The sequence below is a fragment of the Ptychodera flava genome, chromosome 7 (assembly GCF_041260155.1).
Source record: "Ptychodera flava strain L36383 chromosome 7, AS_Pfla_20210202, whole genome shotgun sequence".
NCBI lineage: Eukaryota > Metazoa > Hemichordata > Enteropneusta > Ptychoderidae > Ptychodera > Ptychodera flava.
Genome location: NC_091934.1, coordinates 9,147,748 through 9,163,652, shown reverse-complemented (window position 1 = coordinate 9,163,652; position 15,905 = coordinate 9,147,748). Strand labels below are relative to the sequence as shown.

The window sequence follows — 15,905 nt, the reverse complement described above, 5'->3', positions numbered from 1 at the left end:
CATACATACATACATACATACATAATACGTACAAATGCATTACTGCATTACTTTAGAGTATGTTGTCTACTAGGGCGACAACAAATATGAAATAAGATGAAGATGTTACGATTAAAATCACTAACATTCTATACTAACATCAAAAGCGTTTCAAGGCATGTTCTCCCTGATTCAGTTTGCTTTGGTGCACAATGACGCACAATTGCGGTGGCAATCACAGGCACTGTATATTTCATAGCATATCGATGCTATCGATTTACAATCGATGTAGCCGGCAGACCGACGAGAGAAATACATTATTTGCTGATGGACTGACCCATTTACAGGTCAGCCGTGCTGTTCATCGACCAACTGACAGATTGCTGACTTTCAATTTCTAATTTCCGGTTCTAAAACCAAAGCCTTGATAGAGACAAACAATGCAATTGGACCGAAAGCCCAGCTCAGAAAGATTTTTGCTAGCAAAGTCTACATGTATGTCATTGTCATTCATATTGGAAGAATAAACAGCACTGTTACAGTGATTGTGTTCATTCAGGGTTTTCACTTTTTCAACAGCTCTGGACGATGTCACTGTTCCGCGATACAGATTGAATTTTCCGATCATACCTTATTAGATTTGTCGGGATGAAACTTCAATTGCCTTCTGCCTTTCTCTTCACTTGAGTTACTTCTTCTTGACCTATATCTAACGCATTGTCACTGTAGAGGTAATTATTTACGGGGAAGGTACATTGAATTTCTCGATTTTGAAAGACTCAAATGTATGCCTCCTATAATGAGATCATCATTAGACTTTGGTGAGGACAAGGATAACGTGTTTCCGGTAACCGACCTGTCCTGTTTTACATCTGCCGAGTTAACCTACAGATTTTTTTTCCGAAAATGAGAAAGAACCTGTGAAAATGTCGACATTCAAATTTTTGCATTTTTCTTCGGTCTGTAAATTCCAAATCAGTACATTTAAAAGTTACTGATCCGCGATTTCTATCTTGAAGTTGAAGTTCAGACGCCGTCACACAGGAAATTCATACACTCATTAAACATTTGGGCTTCGAAAATCCCAGCGTTCAGCTATTGCCATATCGATGAAACTTTCCGCGAAGCTCGTCTTGCCGGGAAGTGAATAGAAGTGGGGCCAAATTATATGAATTTCATCAGTCATAAAATGATTTCTTGATTGTAGTGACACAGTGCACCGTACGACGCTCTTTCCCGGAACATCCCGGGCGCTAAAGGCATTCCGCGTGTTAGTAATGTATTATATATTCCCATACTCTGTACAGATTAGTCAAAATTTAGAACATCGCTCTCCTTGTATTCACGAACCTTCATCGTTTGCATGTCAGGAAACGCGAACGAAATACACGGTGTATTGTATATATATATATATATATATATATATATATATATATATATATATATATATATATATATACTATATTATAAGGCGAGCTTCGCGGAAAGCTTTATTGATATGGCAACAGCTGAACACTGAGCTTTTCGAAGCCCAAATTTTCTTATTTCTCTATCTAAAGTAGCTTCGCCAACACAACGGCATGGCGTACAGCATGCAATGTGAATATTGACAAATGAGATTGTGGTAGCGACAAGAATTCCTTTGCAGGCAAAAGCAGTAAGTTTAACACATGATTTTGTGCGTAGCACAAGATACGAGAAAAAATACAGGAAGATAAATCAAAAGTTACAGTTTAATATTGTGAATGGAATGTCATTATGATGATCTGGCTCGACACTAATCTATTGACGGCTAGACACCGGTAACAACGATTGGATATTGATGTCGGCACCGGTCTGATCAACGAATAGCACCATATTTTGACTCCGAATCGGAATCCCGCCGATGATGAAACGATCGGCTCCGAATCCCGCCGACGATGAAACGGTCGGCTTCGAATCCCGCCGGGGATGAAACGAGTTACATGCTGCTTAAACTTGGAGAGAAGGAATGCATTTCTTTACTAAATTAATGAAAAATATTATGGACCAATGTGGTAAGAAACGTAACCTTACCGCAATGTCAGAACCAATTACTGTCGTAAGTCTACCTTCAGTTATCAAATTGCACCTTAGTCAACGGTGTATAATGTGCGAAACCGCATTACTTCGATTGAGACGTCAGAAATTCTTAGTCAGATGGGATTTAAGGAGAAATCCCGCCATGGCTAAAATGGCGAAAAATAGTTTTGGATTGGCGTAGCCGTCGTTTAAAGTACTTCATCAATCATTTTGCCAGTCTGTATGGTTTTGTTTAGATGCTGTATAATCTCAACTTTTCCTTTCTGGCACGGCGTTAATGCCGAATTTATCCGAACTCAGTCTTTCTAGCTACTCTGCCTTAGCATTCGATTATCAGCAAATCCGTCTGTTTATGTGATTTCCGTGGACCAGTCACACGGATTGATTTTTAGGTCTGCACAATCGAAAGGCCCTCTGCGTTCAACTCCAGGAAAGTAAGTTTTTCCGACCTCTTCAGACTAAGTGAGCAGTTTTCATCTTTCAAAATATATGACTAGTTAGTAACGTCGTTTGAATTGTTTGCAGAGTGACCCTCATCCGGTACGGTCAAAGTGACCTACTTGAATTTTACATACACAAGCTTACTATCTCTCAAACCAGCTTTCACCGATTTTATTTATTAGTTTTAAGTCTAAGTTCCCGTAGAAAGGCCTAACGGTGCCACGGAAACTACCGTATCGGATGAAACCAGTCTTTTAAAATTGTAAAACAAGATAGTATAACAGATAAGTATGTATTAACATTATATATCAAATGAGCAAATATCAGAAGTTCCCTTTTTTCCCCGAGACTGCTTGTCCATATTTGTTGTCACGCTTCAAACAGCACCCATCCTTGACAATAAAATTACCGGGCCTGATTGATGCATCCCTAAATTAAACGAAAACTTCAAACCAGTGGAGAAATGTGCAATTGCGCCGTGATTCCTTTCAAGATTCCAAAAGCTATTATCAAGGATCTCACACTTAGGAATTTCTCCGGGGTTTTCTTTGTGTTTATGGGGTTTTTTGGGGTTTTTTTTTTGGGGGGGGGAGTTTTTTGTTAGTTTTTTTTTTGAGGGGGGATTTTTTGTTTTTTGGGAGAGGTGGTTTTGTTTCCTGCTATGTAGAACAAAGACATCTTGTCAGGGAAGTCACGCGAACTGACGTCATCATCCGTTTCCTAAGCGACTGACGGGGCGGAGGCCACTTTTGTTAGTTTTGGCGCGAAACCGATGCAGGGGAATTTTCCGCGATTTGAAGAAATCACACGACAGCCAATGAGAAGGCCACGTGACTTTTGTTAAGGCGCTGTTAAATCTGAGTGGGGATTACTTTGGCTCTATCTTGAAGCTGGTACGGCTGTTCATCGACCCCTGAAACTGTAGTATGACTTATTCTTTCACCACATTCTCTAAATCAATATTCTTAATTGTTTTGTCAGGTTGCTCTGTGTATTGGCTGTTACTTTTACTGTTACGAGTACCTTTTTTTCATCATTCACCCAGAATCTAGACTCCCGACATTAAGGTAGTACGCGCCTTGAAATATAAAATTAAATAATTGCCCAAACTTTCCATAAGGTAACTGTACATCACCAGCTTTCGAAATCAAGAATAATTGTGTAAACTCAGGTACTAAACAAACAAATTACCCGATATTTACCTACACTTAAAATCCAAAGTGGTCGCCAACTCTGTGTTGAGTCTAAGCGGAAAAGTTAAATTTCGATTGTCAAAAAAATAAGCAAGTGAAAACTGACGTTTAATACTAAGCGAGCTTTAAAATTAGCCCCCACAAGTGCTAGACCTCAGAATTGTAAAGGTTTGAGAGTCCGAAAATCTGTCCCGAGGCGAAGTCTACCTTAAACATCAGCGCGGCACACTGATAATTTCATAAGGCCACTGACGGTATGGAAAATCTAAAGTTTCACAAAGCCAGCGTGTCGTCTGCTCCCCTCAAACATTAGCAGAATATAATTACGTTTACGTCACAGCAAGGGTCGAGATTTCATCAATCAGAAAATGTCATGCGGACATCAAAACTAACAATTTTAGGTTGTTATTACGGTCATAAATTGGATGACCTCCCAGGGGACACATGTGCTTATCAGTCGTCACTTCATTTTATTCCTCATCATGACCCAGATATGGTTGCCCCGGGCTGACAAATAAGTTTTAAAAAAGTCTGCCATTAGAGATGGAAATGCTGCCTGTCGCGTGGGAATATATGATATAATATAGTCTGCTTCTAGAAATCGTGGATTAGGAGTCAGTGTTGTGGCAGAAAGCAAAAATGAAAGCATATTGAAGTGAATTCAATCTACACTGCGCTTGAATGATTCTCGCAGTGTACAGAGTAAGCAAACTTTAAAATCAATATTTCGTATCGCTCACCTAGCCCTTAGCCCTCTTTATACCAAACTCAGGGTACAAAAACTTTCCCTTATGCTTTGTTGTATGTATGTCTGTCTGTGCGTCTCCGGGTTCCACTTGTATATCTATCGTCGCTGGCTGTGATTGTCTAATTTTCCTCTGTCCCTGATCTATACATTTGTGCTACTAACTTTATGTGACTTCTTTTACCTTCCCTAGTACTGCCCGTACAATTCTCTCTCTCTTTTCTCTCTCTCATATAATGCCTTCAATCATTAGATACACCGCAGTATGACATATTCCTTGATTTGACGATGATGTTATTGTGTATTTTGACCGTTTCTTCAGGAAGCAAGCCTTTCTCAATGTTGACTACGTTTCATTAAACGACCGAATGCGATTTTGCTTGGATAACCGAATTTTCAATTCGGCCGCTGTCGTTTGAAGTAAGAAAGCTGGTACAGGTGTTTTGATAATTTTGTTCTGTTATACTTAAGAAGCATCATATGTCATTGCATACAAAAATATTGTTGATTTTGTTGTCACCTTTGTTCAGTGGGGTGTGGATGTTAATGTCCAAAAGCACAGATGATTTTGATAAATATCATCACAAGTTCAACTCTAAGTTTGTCCTATTACGTCAATGACCAGAGTTTCTAAAGTAGTGTGGCTACAGTATTCGCTGTTGGCAAATGTTATCATCAAGTAAATTCCTGGGCGTTGCTAGGCAACAGTCATTGCTCACCACTTACATTACATATGGTTAAAACCAAATGTTTTAATGCCAAACCCTTCTTTTCCCTCATTTTTATTATCCTGTTATTTTTTTGAATGTTATTGGAACTATAGCCTTGACAATGGGAGAATACTGGTTTTAAGAAGAAACAAATCGACCATTCCTAAAAATATCCTCAAATATTGCTTTTCCTAAGTACAAGGGCTGGGCCCTAACAACCGGCTCCATTAATATGATTGATATCAAACGCTGCTCAAGTCGAACTGATTACACTTTCAGAAATCAAAACTGCATTCTTTTGACAATGTGATTCATGTGTATAGGATGCATTACCGTAAAAACACGATTTAATCTGGGCTGAGCTGGACATTTCGAAGTCCTTGAATCAGCGGCTATACATTCCACTGAATGCATGGCTAATTGCAGTAACATGATTTCTTATTCATGACTTCTGTCTTTCACACCATCTTTATCCAGTCATACATTCATAAACAATTCACTCGACTATCCATCTATTCATGAAATTCTTAACCATTCATTTGTCACTGAATTCCCACTCCATTTATTAATGAAGTGCAGACTTTATTCGTTCACTGACCCCATCCATAAATCCTTCCGCCCGTATATCCATTCATTGTCTCGTTTCCTTCGGGCAATCGTGTGCTTGGTGCAAAGGCTCGTTTTCTTTCCTGAAGTGATGTCTTTTTAGTCTCACATAGTCCTTACATTGTACGAAAGCGTCTCATTGATCATGAATTATAGTTTCTACATTAGAGTTGATTCTTTGAAACCACAGAATCCCCCTTCCCCGACCTAACATACTAAAAACGCAAAAATCATCGGTACCATCATTTTTTTAGAAAAATATAGTATTAGCTTATAGGTTTATCGACGTTTAATCGAATGGTTGGCAAACTAGTTTACCTCATTTCAATGAAAAAGGCAAATGTAGCACGTGGCAAGTTTATCAGGAATAAAATGTCAGGGATCTGACCCGATGATCAGGAAAAGTTGAAAGGTCATAAGCAGAGTTAGTGTGCTTGCTGGGAAACTTTGTGGATATAGTTAGTGAGAATTCAAATCGAAGGTCAAAAATATTGGTGTTCAGGCAAACTGAACACTACAGGCCTATGTTACACTAATCATTTCATGTGTTTCAAAATTACCACAGCAATGGAGATCATTTCGACGTGTTCCCACATGACTTTTCTGGGACCACAGGACCCTGAGCAAAGTTTACTTACTTCATTAACCACCCTACCCCCATGGTGTCATCGGGAAATGCATTAGCCTCATCATAATTATTGAGGTATACGTGTATAAACAGCGCTCTCTCGGAAAGTTTTAGCTAAACTTTGGCAACGTCAAAAATAATTCATAATGTGATGCTTGCCTGAGCTAGTCGTGCAGATTCCTATATCATTCTACGTTTTCGGGCATTTTATGCCTAAAACACTGTGTGCAGTTAACTCATCATATAAGGACATCACATATGACTACAATACCAAAGTATGCTGTGATCTGACAGTTTTCTTATGATAATCAATACATTTTTTTGAAATACTACTTTAACATTTTGCTAAATTTGCTGAAAGCAGTATTCAGGGCCACTGTATATCAATGTACACGAATTATTATTCCGAAGCAAAAGTCTACAATCTGTAGGTCAATTAACATTTCTGTAATGTCCATATATTTATGAATTCATTGGCTTTAAATTCTTATAGATTCTAAATATTTTGAGGAAATGGGATCGCTGCTGCTTTTTATCGTAAAATATTAACTCAATACGCATGCATTGCATGTCTGGTGACCGACAGAAAGTACGCGAGCAAGACAACAAGTACTTTGTCGGGTTGATGGCAAACGAAATTATCAATGAGATATGTGCACCTTTGCGTTTATCTGACATGTTGCTGGTGATATGAAAATCATAATCACATTAGTCCTGGCCTCAAATAAGAATGTTCAACAGACTTAGTTAAATTCACGCGATTACTTTTTGACAGGTAAACTCGGTTTCACGTTGAAAATAATTGAAATATTCATATGCTTCAAACAAGAATCACACAAGTCGACCATTATTTCATCGATTGATGTCAGCAAAGAACATAACAGATAACTCAAATTCTGTAGCGTACCGGACACTTTTTTGACGACTTTACTTCGAGCTTTCAGTTGAAATTATAAATCCTTCATGTTTGAGAAGAGGCATAGGCGACGGAAAACACTCGTCGCTCTTCAAACACACTCAGTTTAGCTCGTCTACCTAGTCGCGATCATAAACATGTAGTGCAGCTGTTAAGATCTCGCAAACAGCATCGGCCATATCGCTTAGTAGAGTGGAAATATTTACTTTGCCTCTTGATATTATCGCCTCCTTATTTCATCAAACCTGTTTCGAGAAAGTCGTGCTTGTTCTATCGCATTGCTGGCAATCGATCTCAGAATTCCGACACTCGATTCATCATTTTTGTGAAGAACTCCGGCTTTCTTTGCCTATTTTATGATCAAGAAGTTGTACTCCATATAGCGAAAAATAGTTTCCAATAAATCTAAAATATGGTATTAGTAAATATTTTCCTATCACGTGTCACGTCTCACACACAAACGTTGACGAGTTTCCCGCCATTTTACAACGGGACGATCTCTTGACCTACATTTAGTGTCGTTCCATTTCCGTCGTGCTCTTAAACCACTCTCCAAAATAATAACTGTACACGTGTACTTTCTCGTTCTCCCTTTTTAGCAAATAAATTTGTGCATCCTGGCTCTCTTGAAGCATGTCACGGAAAAGGGAAACAGATAACTAAATCACTAACAAGTAGTTATATATTGACATTTTTGTTGACTGCTGAAAGCATGCTCAGACATCAGCTTAGTGTGATTGAACACGGTAATTTTAACAAAATTAACCCAAAAATGTTGTCTTATATTGCGTGTCTCAAGAATTCCAATATTCATTTTGAAGATGAAAACATCAAACACTGAAACAGGCAGAAGGCTTAATTAGCTGAACCTCAGAGACTGAACAACACACAGAACAAAGGTATTACACTACAGCTCGCGATCTGAAGAGTAGGGTCAGATTTGTACACTGCATGCTTACTACTGTTATGCAATGATGCTATAATAAACGGTCTGATTCCACCTGAAGACAGTAAGTATAAAGGTAGAAGCGAAGCTGTTTCATCCTAAACGGTTATAGCGTAGTTGTGAGAGCATATTATGACATGATTTACTCCATGCTACCTCCATGTTTACTCTAACCAGTAAGCAAACATTTATGTAACCGGTTGGAATATTAAGTCTATCAGTTATTTTTAACCATAGGGTAGGCCTATAGCATTACTAATATTATGTATAGTGTGACCGAACATATTTATAATGTCACTCGAGCCCAACGAAATACTGGATCTCTTACAAATCGATACTAAAACATGATATAGTATTCATTGTACAATTAATTCAAATCACCAAAATGGTCAGCAGCGTTTCCGTTACAATTTCAAAACTTGCGTACGATTTTACGCAACTGAGTTTTTATTTGCGTAAAATGTATTCAAAATGCGTACGGCAGGAATCAGTATCTGAAGTGAGCTGGGCAGTCTTTTCTGTAAAACTTGGGGGGTTTCCTGTAATGCGCATGCTCTATTGACAAAAAACAACAACCTGGGGGCTTCAAGGTGTAGCTGAACATTTGCCATGCCGTGATGCATGTCCCGTATATGATCGTTGAGCAGCCCAATGAGTTCATGTTCAAAGAGAATACCTTCTGACTACGAAATTAGTGTTTTCAAAGGGCCAACAAAAAGCAGATACCGTTCAAAGTCCAGCGGGACCTCTCAAGAATGCAACCCGACAGAGTCTAAATGGTCTCCCGTAGACACTTCCAAATAACATGCGACGTAATGACCATTAACTGTATTGTGTTACCAACAACGTAGACTCGATTGATTCTCGAATTTTTTGCATCTGTAGTGCCATTGTCTGTACAGAACTGATTGACATGTTTTGTGCTGATGAAATACAATGTTGCATAAAGTGCTGCGGTCTGCTAAAGTCTAAAATGTTGCAATATCATGATGAATGTCACTTGCAAGCAGGTGCATATGTTCTATTTTTGTCCGGCATTGAACCACGTTCAGGCAATGTAGTGCGGGTCAAGTACGTCGTCTCATTGGGCGGCATTTCTCAATGCGTGTTTGTTTACGCAGTCATGATTTTTTTTGCGTATTTCCGAACAATTTTGCGTAAAATACGCAGGATTTGCGTGAACGGAAACACTGGGTCAGTACTACCTAGAGAAAATTACGGATGTCGCATGTGTGTCCGCTAATTGGGTATGATATGATAGTCACTTATTTACGAGTAAATCGCCGGGCTGGCAGAAATCCATAAAACCACCAGTACGTAATGAGAAAATGTTATCAACTCTCTCATGGTCTCGCCACAAGAAGGACCTCAGCTAGCCGACAGATATAATCTTTGAAATTTCCCGCCTATTACGCGAACCGCCTTTTAGGGCGGACAATAACTCATGCACAATGCGCGTGGCGCGATGAAAGGATCAAAACAAAAGGTGTGAGACGCGCGGGAAAAACGCTGTAGTTTGAAAGTGAACGGGGACCGAAACTCGATGAATGAATAGAAGAAGCCGGCTACATAAGTATAGGTTCAATGCAACACAAGAATTAAGCTACGTCATGGCCATTCATGCCGGCGCATATTTTCTATGTTACAGCAGCATATTTAGCGGGCAAAGTGCACCGAAATTCCATGGTTGTTGGAAACGTGTAACAGGACTGCCTTTGATACTGTGAGTGGCTGGGCAATGAAGCAGCACATATATAAAGCTTGTCCGCTATACACTCAACGCTGACATGTTCGCTCTTTTTCTCTGTCGATCGCGTCATATAGTCTCAAAAAACTGAATGTTCCTACTTACCGCGACTACCAGGAGAAACAAACAAACTGGATGGGAGACCGTCATAATCTCATGTCAGGAGCGAAAGCAGGAAAACTTAGCAAAGCTCGCTGGAGTTCCGTGCCGGTTGATGCTGTGTGTATATTGTTGTCGCAGGCGCGTCTATTGTGCAACAGAACTGCTCTCTCCAACGATGACGTTTCCCGCGTCGTGACCCTGCAGAACCTGTAATTTACATATCAATAGACGCATAGAGGTAAATCTTCACGATTCAATACAGTGGTGTTTCTCGGCACAGTAAACACCATCTGGCTCTCAAGCAACACCCCCTTCCCTCCGCGCTGGACAAGAATTTTACGATCGTTTCAGGGCTACCTAGTCAGGGGAAAATCTCTCTCCCAGAGGCTCCACGGATACGCAAATAAGTAATAAAACCTCGCTGCGCCAGCTAGAGCGATAAACCATCAGCGCCACTGCCATTAGTTTAAATACAGCCTCTTAAAATAATTGCTCACAGAGGGAAAGGCCCCGCGACTTCAATATCGAACTTCAATATGCTCAAAGGGAAAAATGCACTTTGTCGCCAAAAATTTCTTGATAAAATTTATTTCAACTGAATAAAAGTAGGGCTTCAATAGACCGTGGGTACCCTGCGTCACACGAGTCTCACTTATTTTCCTGGATGGGGTGAACGCTTCACTCGGTCAATTTTATTACTGCTGATGAAATAAATATTGCATAGCACAATTCGCTGTACACTAGCCCCGGGTCAGTATGGATGTGTCACAAATCATTTACTGCGCTCGCCCTGCCTGACCTGCCTGACCTTGACGTTGCCTTTCCGACTCTGTTTCTATTTGTGCCCTTAGCGTTTCTATAATAAGCTAAGTCCTTGTCTACCCACAAGCATCATACAAGCACGGTCTTGTCAGCTTGGCAGTGATATCGCGACCACTGAACATGTAGTAAAACCCTGTGTATGCAAGCTTACACTTATATATATATATATATATATATATATATATATATATATATATATATATATATATATTAATATATATATATATATATATAATATATATATATATATCTCACTGTAATTTCCCACGGGGACATCTGTATACTTCGATATATATATATATATATATATATATATATATATATTATATATATATATATATATATATATTATATATATATATATATATATATATATGTATATATAGATGGATGGATGGATGGATTGATAGATACATATGGATAAAGTACACACAAACACACTCACACACATATCTATATACATATATTATTTATATTATATATATACATACATATATATATATATATATATATATATATATATATAAACACACATTCTTGTACTTGAAGTAATTTGTATTTATTCATAATTCTCTGCTCTTAGCATCGTGCACTGTAAATTCCCACGAGAACATCTGTAATATATATATATATATATATATATATATATATATATATATATATATATATATCCCTTGTGACTGTCTTCTTGTTTATCATTCTATCAATATGTTAGTCTATTCGCCTGTCTACCTGTCCGACTGCTTGCCTAGCTGTGTGTCCTTCCCCCTCCATACCTTTCCAGCTACCTATTTTTAACTGACAAACTATCTACTTATTATACATGTATATAATACAATGTTTATTTTCCATGCCCATGATATAGTTTTAAACAAATACGTCAATTTACATGTATAGACATGTGTGTATATGTGTTTGCAAATATTGCATGACTGATATCGATATCCATGGTGGGTATTCGATAGCTCTGTTATATACAGTATGATGGTAAACATGCTTATTGATTTTAAACATTGATAAAAGCTTAGAGCAGATGTTTACAACGCAGCTCTCAATAATACAAACAAACACATGTACGGCTGCTGACACCTGTTGATTTAATATCGGGCATACCATGTTGCCACAAGATGGCGCCCTTTTGATTGCTTCACAGTGAGAGAGTGTCACAAAGTTTTCAAGCCTTGTAAGACTGGAAGGAGAAAAATGCATCCTGAATGCATTCATATGATGATCTTTGTAATCAAACAGCTAATTATTTGTTTTTTCACACAAGACGCATTGTAATTTTAACGCATTCACAGTTATGTAGATTTGTTTTATTTGTGACTATGTTGAAATAAATTTATCTTTTTCAAAAAAAAAAAAAAGAGAGAGTGTCGTACAAAGCACAAAGTACAGCGCATTATCACAGAAGGAACTAATATATGCACATCAGATATGTCTTTTTTTGTACTCATTTGCTGTACAAACTAGTAAAAAAACACGTACAAATGATGAAGATGAATTATTTTTACGATAGGAATGAAAACAAGTCTATGGTCGAACGATAACCTTTTTTTCAAATGTTAATCTCCGAAAGTAACCTTTACACAAATACGGGTAATTAAGGTGACATGTTCAATTTTACCTTCAGGTAACACTTATCTTTGAAGCAAATTGAAGCATGAGTATTCCGGTGAACTCAATTCCCTGCATTATTATGGCTGACTGACAAAGGCTTTTAGTATTTAACCTAAAAGCTCTTTGGCGCGCGCAGTGAGGCGACCTCACCCTAGCAGTCGCAATCTACGATTTCACAGTTGAGGAATGAGTTTGTGAACTATCTGAAGAACAAGGACTCAAAGGAGCTCTCGTGGAATGTAGCTCAGTATTGCAGGCGGCAACCCGGTGTGTAATTGAATTTCGGAAAACATGCCATTCCGTGATCACGTGACCCGACCGACCTGCAGTTTAATAGCGCGCAAATTGACCTTGGAATTGAAAATTTCACGGTGTTTTCCAATTTTCATGCCATTGTCTAGACTGTATGTTCGAATGTAATGTTAACTTAAGTAATCCATTTTCTTAGCGTAAGCGCATTTGACCAAATCATAGTGGAATGGATAGGCCATATACATTTATGAATCTTGAAACGCGTAGGGGGAAGTAATATTGAAAGTTAATTTTACAATAAAAAAACCGCAGAGGTCAGCAAAATGGGAAGTTCACTCTCGCCATTTTGAAAGCACGTAAATTATCGTCTCGTTTAACTTGCTAAATTGTGTGCTGACAGGAGACTCCCTAAGGAATCTCACCGTCGGCTGTTCACACACAAACTTTGATTTACGGCAATTCTTTAAACCTGTCAGCAAGACAGTTTAAGAGCTCCCACTCTTGATTGCTGGATATTTGTCACAGCAAAGCTATACTTCTTCACCCGAACTCGTATTTACGGGCTGCTGTGAGCATTTATGGCAAGGCCTGGAGATTTAACTTTTGCGACACCCCATGGGCGATGATTGAGCCTTTGTAAACTCCCGCTCACTAGGGTAATGATAACTTTTGTACGGTACATTTGTTGCTGGTTATACTTGAGTTACAACAGACTAGACCCGAAGTCGGAAATTCGGATCAAAATGGGAGAATTAGCGCCCAATTAAACTTTGGCGATTTAACAAATGAATGGCCACTTCCAGAAGCTATTCACGACGGTGTGCCTTTTAGGCGATTGAATTTTAATTATCGCCGCACAGCATGGAAATAAACTATATAGCGACAAATACTCCTTCCCTACATTTTTATGTAATGACGTTTGTTTGATGTGTGAGAGGGATATATTTTATTCTGGCGATTTAAATACCTCAGTCACTGCAGTCAAAAAGATATATGCTCACACCAAAATAACTGTGTACGATCTTAGTATACAATAATAAATGACAGATTTCTCGAAGACAACAGTGACAGTATTAGGTGGTAATTTGAAAGTACATAAGCGTATACATGTAATGTCAGGCTTGCTTGAACACCCCAAGAGCGACCATGCATCGTATTTCAGACGGCAAAAGGCCGTAAATATTTCGATCGCTAAGGAAAACGACGGCTTGTTTTGCCGGAAAACTCGTGAAGTGGGAAAGAAATTCGCTCCTATGGTACACCGGAAAACCCTGGCATGTCTGTTACGTAAACCAAGGTCCCTCCGGAGGGACCGTGCGTAAACGTAAATAGTTCGCTTGAATTAGTTTGACGTATGCTGTCATTTTCATGAACATTGGCAGTTTGAAGGCAGTATCTGACAGGTAGGAGACGTGAGGCACTTTATAAGACTTCAAGAGTGCAGCAGGCGGCGTTTCACATAGCGAAGAGAAACACAGTGATTGAGCTTTGCTCTCTGTCTGTACTGCACAGCCACGATTTCCGCAATGGGGTGTATTAAAGATAACATTTCCTTCTATCGCTATGTAAAATGTGAAGCTCAAATTCCAATGAATTCACAGAGAAATGAGCAAAACAGTCGCTGTTCATGGAAGACTTGAAGGCAGCACCTTTCTAGATATATCCAAGACAACGCGTTCGTACTATGTAGGAGATGAAACGGACTTTGGCTAAGTTACAGGTGTGGTTTGTTGTAAGGTACATACGCACGAACAAGTCGTATCACACAATTCTAGGGGACCGCCGTCGCCAAACTTTGCGTATGTATACAAGACAAACTAGCGCTGGATGAGTGCTGGACACATCTGTACCAGCAGCCTTGTGGATCTATCCATATTAAAAATTATCTTATAACGGGCTCTGATTGAGGGCTGACGTTTCAAACATGGCGTATTTAGGTCACCGCGTAGTGCAAATACATACGCAACACGTAATTTGTACGGTGTTCAGAAACTTTGGCAAACTTTACCTGATTTCGCTGTAGACAGTACACCGTCGGCTGGCAGGGATTCGTTCCTATTCACAAGCGACCATAGAGCACCAACAGATTACTGCCAATATAATGTAATATTCCTTCGACCACGCTATGGGAGTCAAAACATGAACGCAAACATCTAGCAACTGGTGGGCCGCCACCATGCATGTAACGTGACTAACTTGTTGACATTACGGCTATCGATCGGTATTAGCGGGTCACGTGACACGGCAACACTGAAAGAAACATTGCGTTGGCGTGAATCATTCTCTCTCTCTCTCTCTCTCTCTCTCTCTCTCTCTCTCTCTCTCTCTCTCCGTCCGTCCTCTCTCTCTCTCTCTCTCTCTCTCTCTCTCTCTCTCTCTCTCTCTCTCTCTCTCTCTCTCTCTCTCCACATGTTTACATACATAAATACAAATTATAAACTGTCTTACCATTAGCGTTTAAAGTAATGGTCCCCATGGTATTGAACAAGTTATACGTTTTCCATAACTTTTCTTGAAAAAAAATCAGTTTGCCCAAAAGTTTTAATTAAGAAAGCACACGAGCTAATTTATTCCAAAACGACCGCCATTCTCAGTCTGCAATCTAAAGGAAAAATTGAATTTCTGTTTTTAACAAAAACATTGTGGTGTTAAATTTACATGATTTATTTACAATTTCAAATTCGGAGCTCAGTATTATGTTACTTTGATATTCTGATTATCTGTCCCCGAGGTGCATTTTGCCATTTGTTCACCGTTTATTGATATTTCCATTAAATTTGCTCACTCACAGGGGTAAGTGAACCTCGTTTGAACTGACATTAAATTTATGACAAACATTAAAAGGGGAAGTTTGTCTTCGACTAACATATAGCACTGTCTATTGTATTTATTTCATTGCAAATATCTTTGACAACATGACACTTATCTCATGAACTTGAGATGAACAGGCAACAATCCCTACCCTCCCCGGCCCCTCCGTGATATAGAAAAAAACCGTCGTGCAAAGTAATGCCACGTCACTAAATATAACTGTTTCAGCAGTATGAAATGTGAGGGCGCAAAGCGGCAAAAAGCTCGCTCGGGAACAACCATACGGTAACGACGTAATATATGAGTGATTGACGTAGAGGGCGACA

General features: G+C 39.0%; 1 protein-coding gene across 1 annotated transcript in view; it reads right to left on the bottom strand.

Moving 5' to 3' along the window:
- The window catches only part of LOC139136713 (tumor necrosis factor receptor superfamily member 3-like), a 57,001-nt gene extending 42,007 nt beyond the window's left edge, over positions 1-14,994 (bottom strand). The window contains exons 1-2 of the mRNA XM_070704526.1: positions 14,777-14,994; positions 10,078-10,281 (exon numbers count right to left, since the gene is read on the bottom strand). Of these exons, the coding sequence (XP_070560627.1) occupies positions 10,078-10,122 (45 nt within the window). The 5' untranslated portion in view covers positions 10,123-10,281; positions 14,777-14,994. The remainder of the gene's footprint in view (positions 1-10,077; positions 10,282-14,776) is intronic.
- Positions 14,995-15,905: the final 911 nt, after the last annotated feature.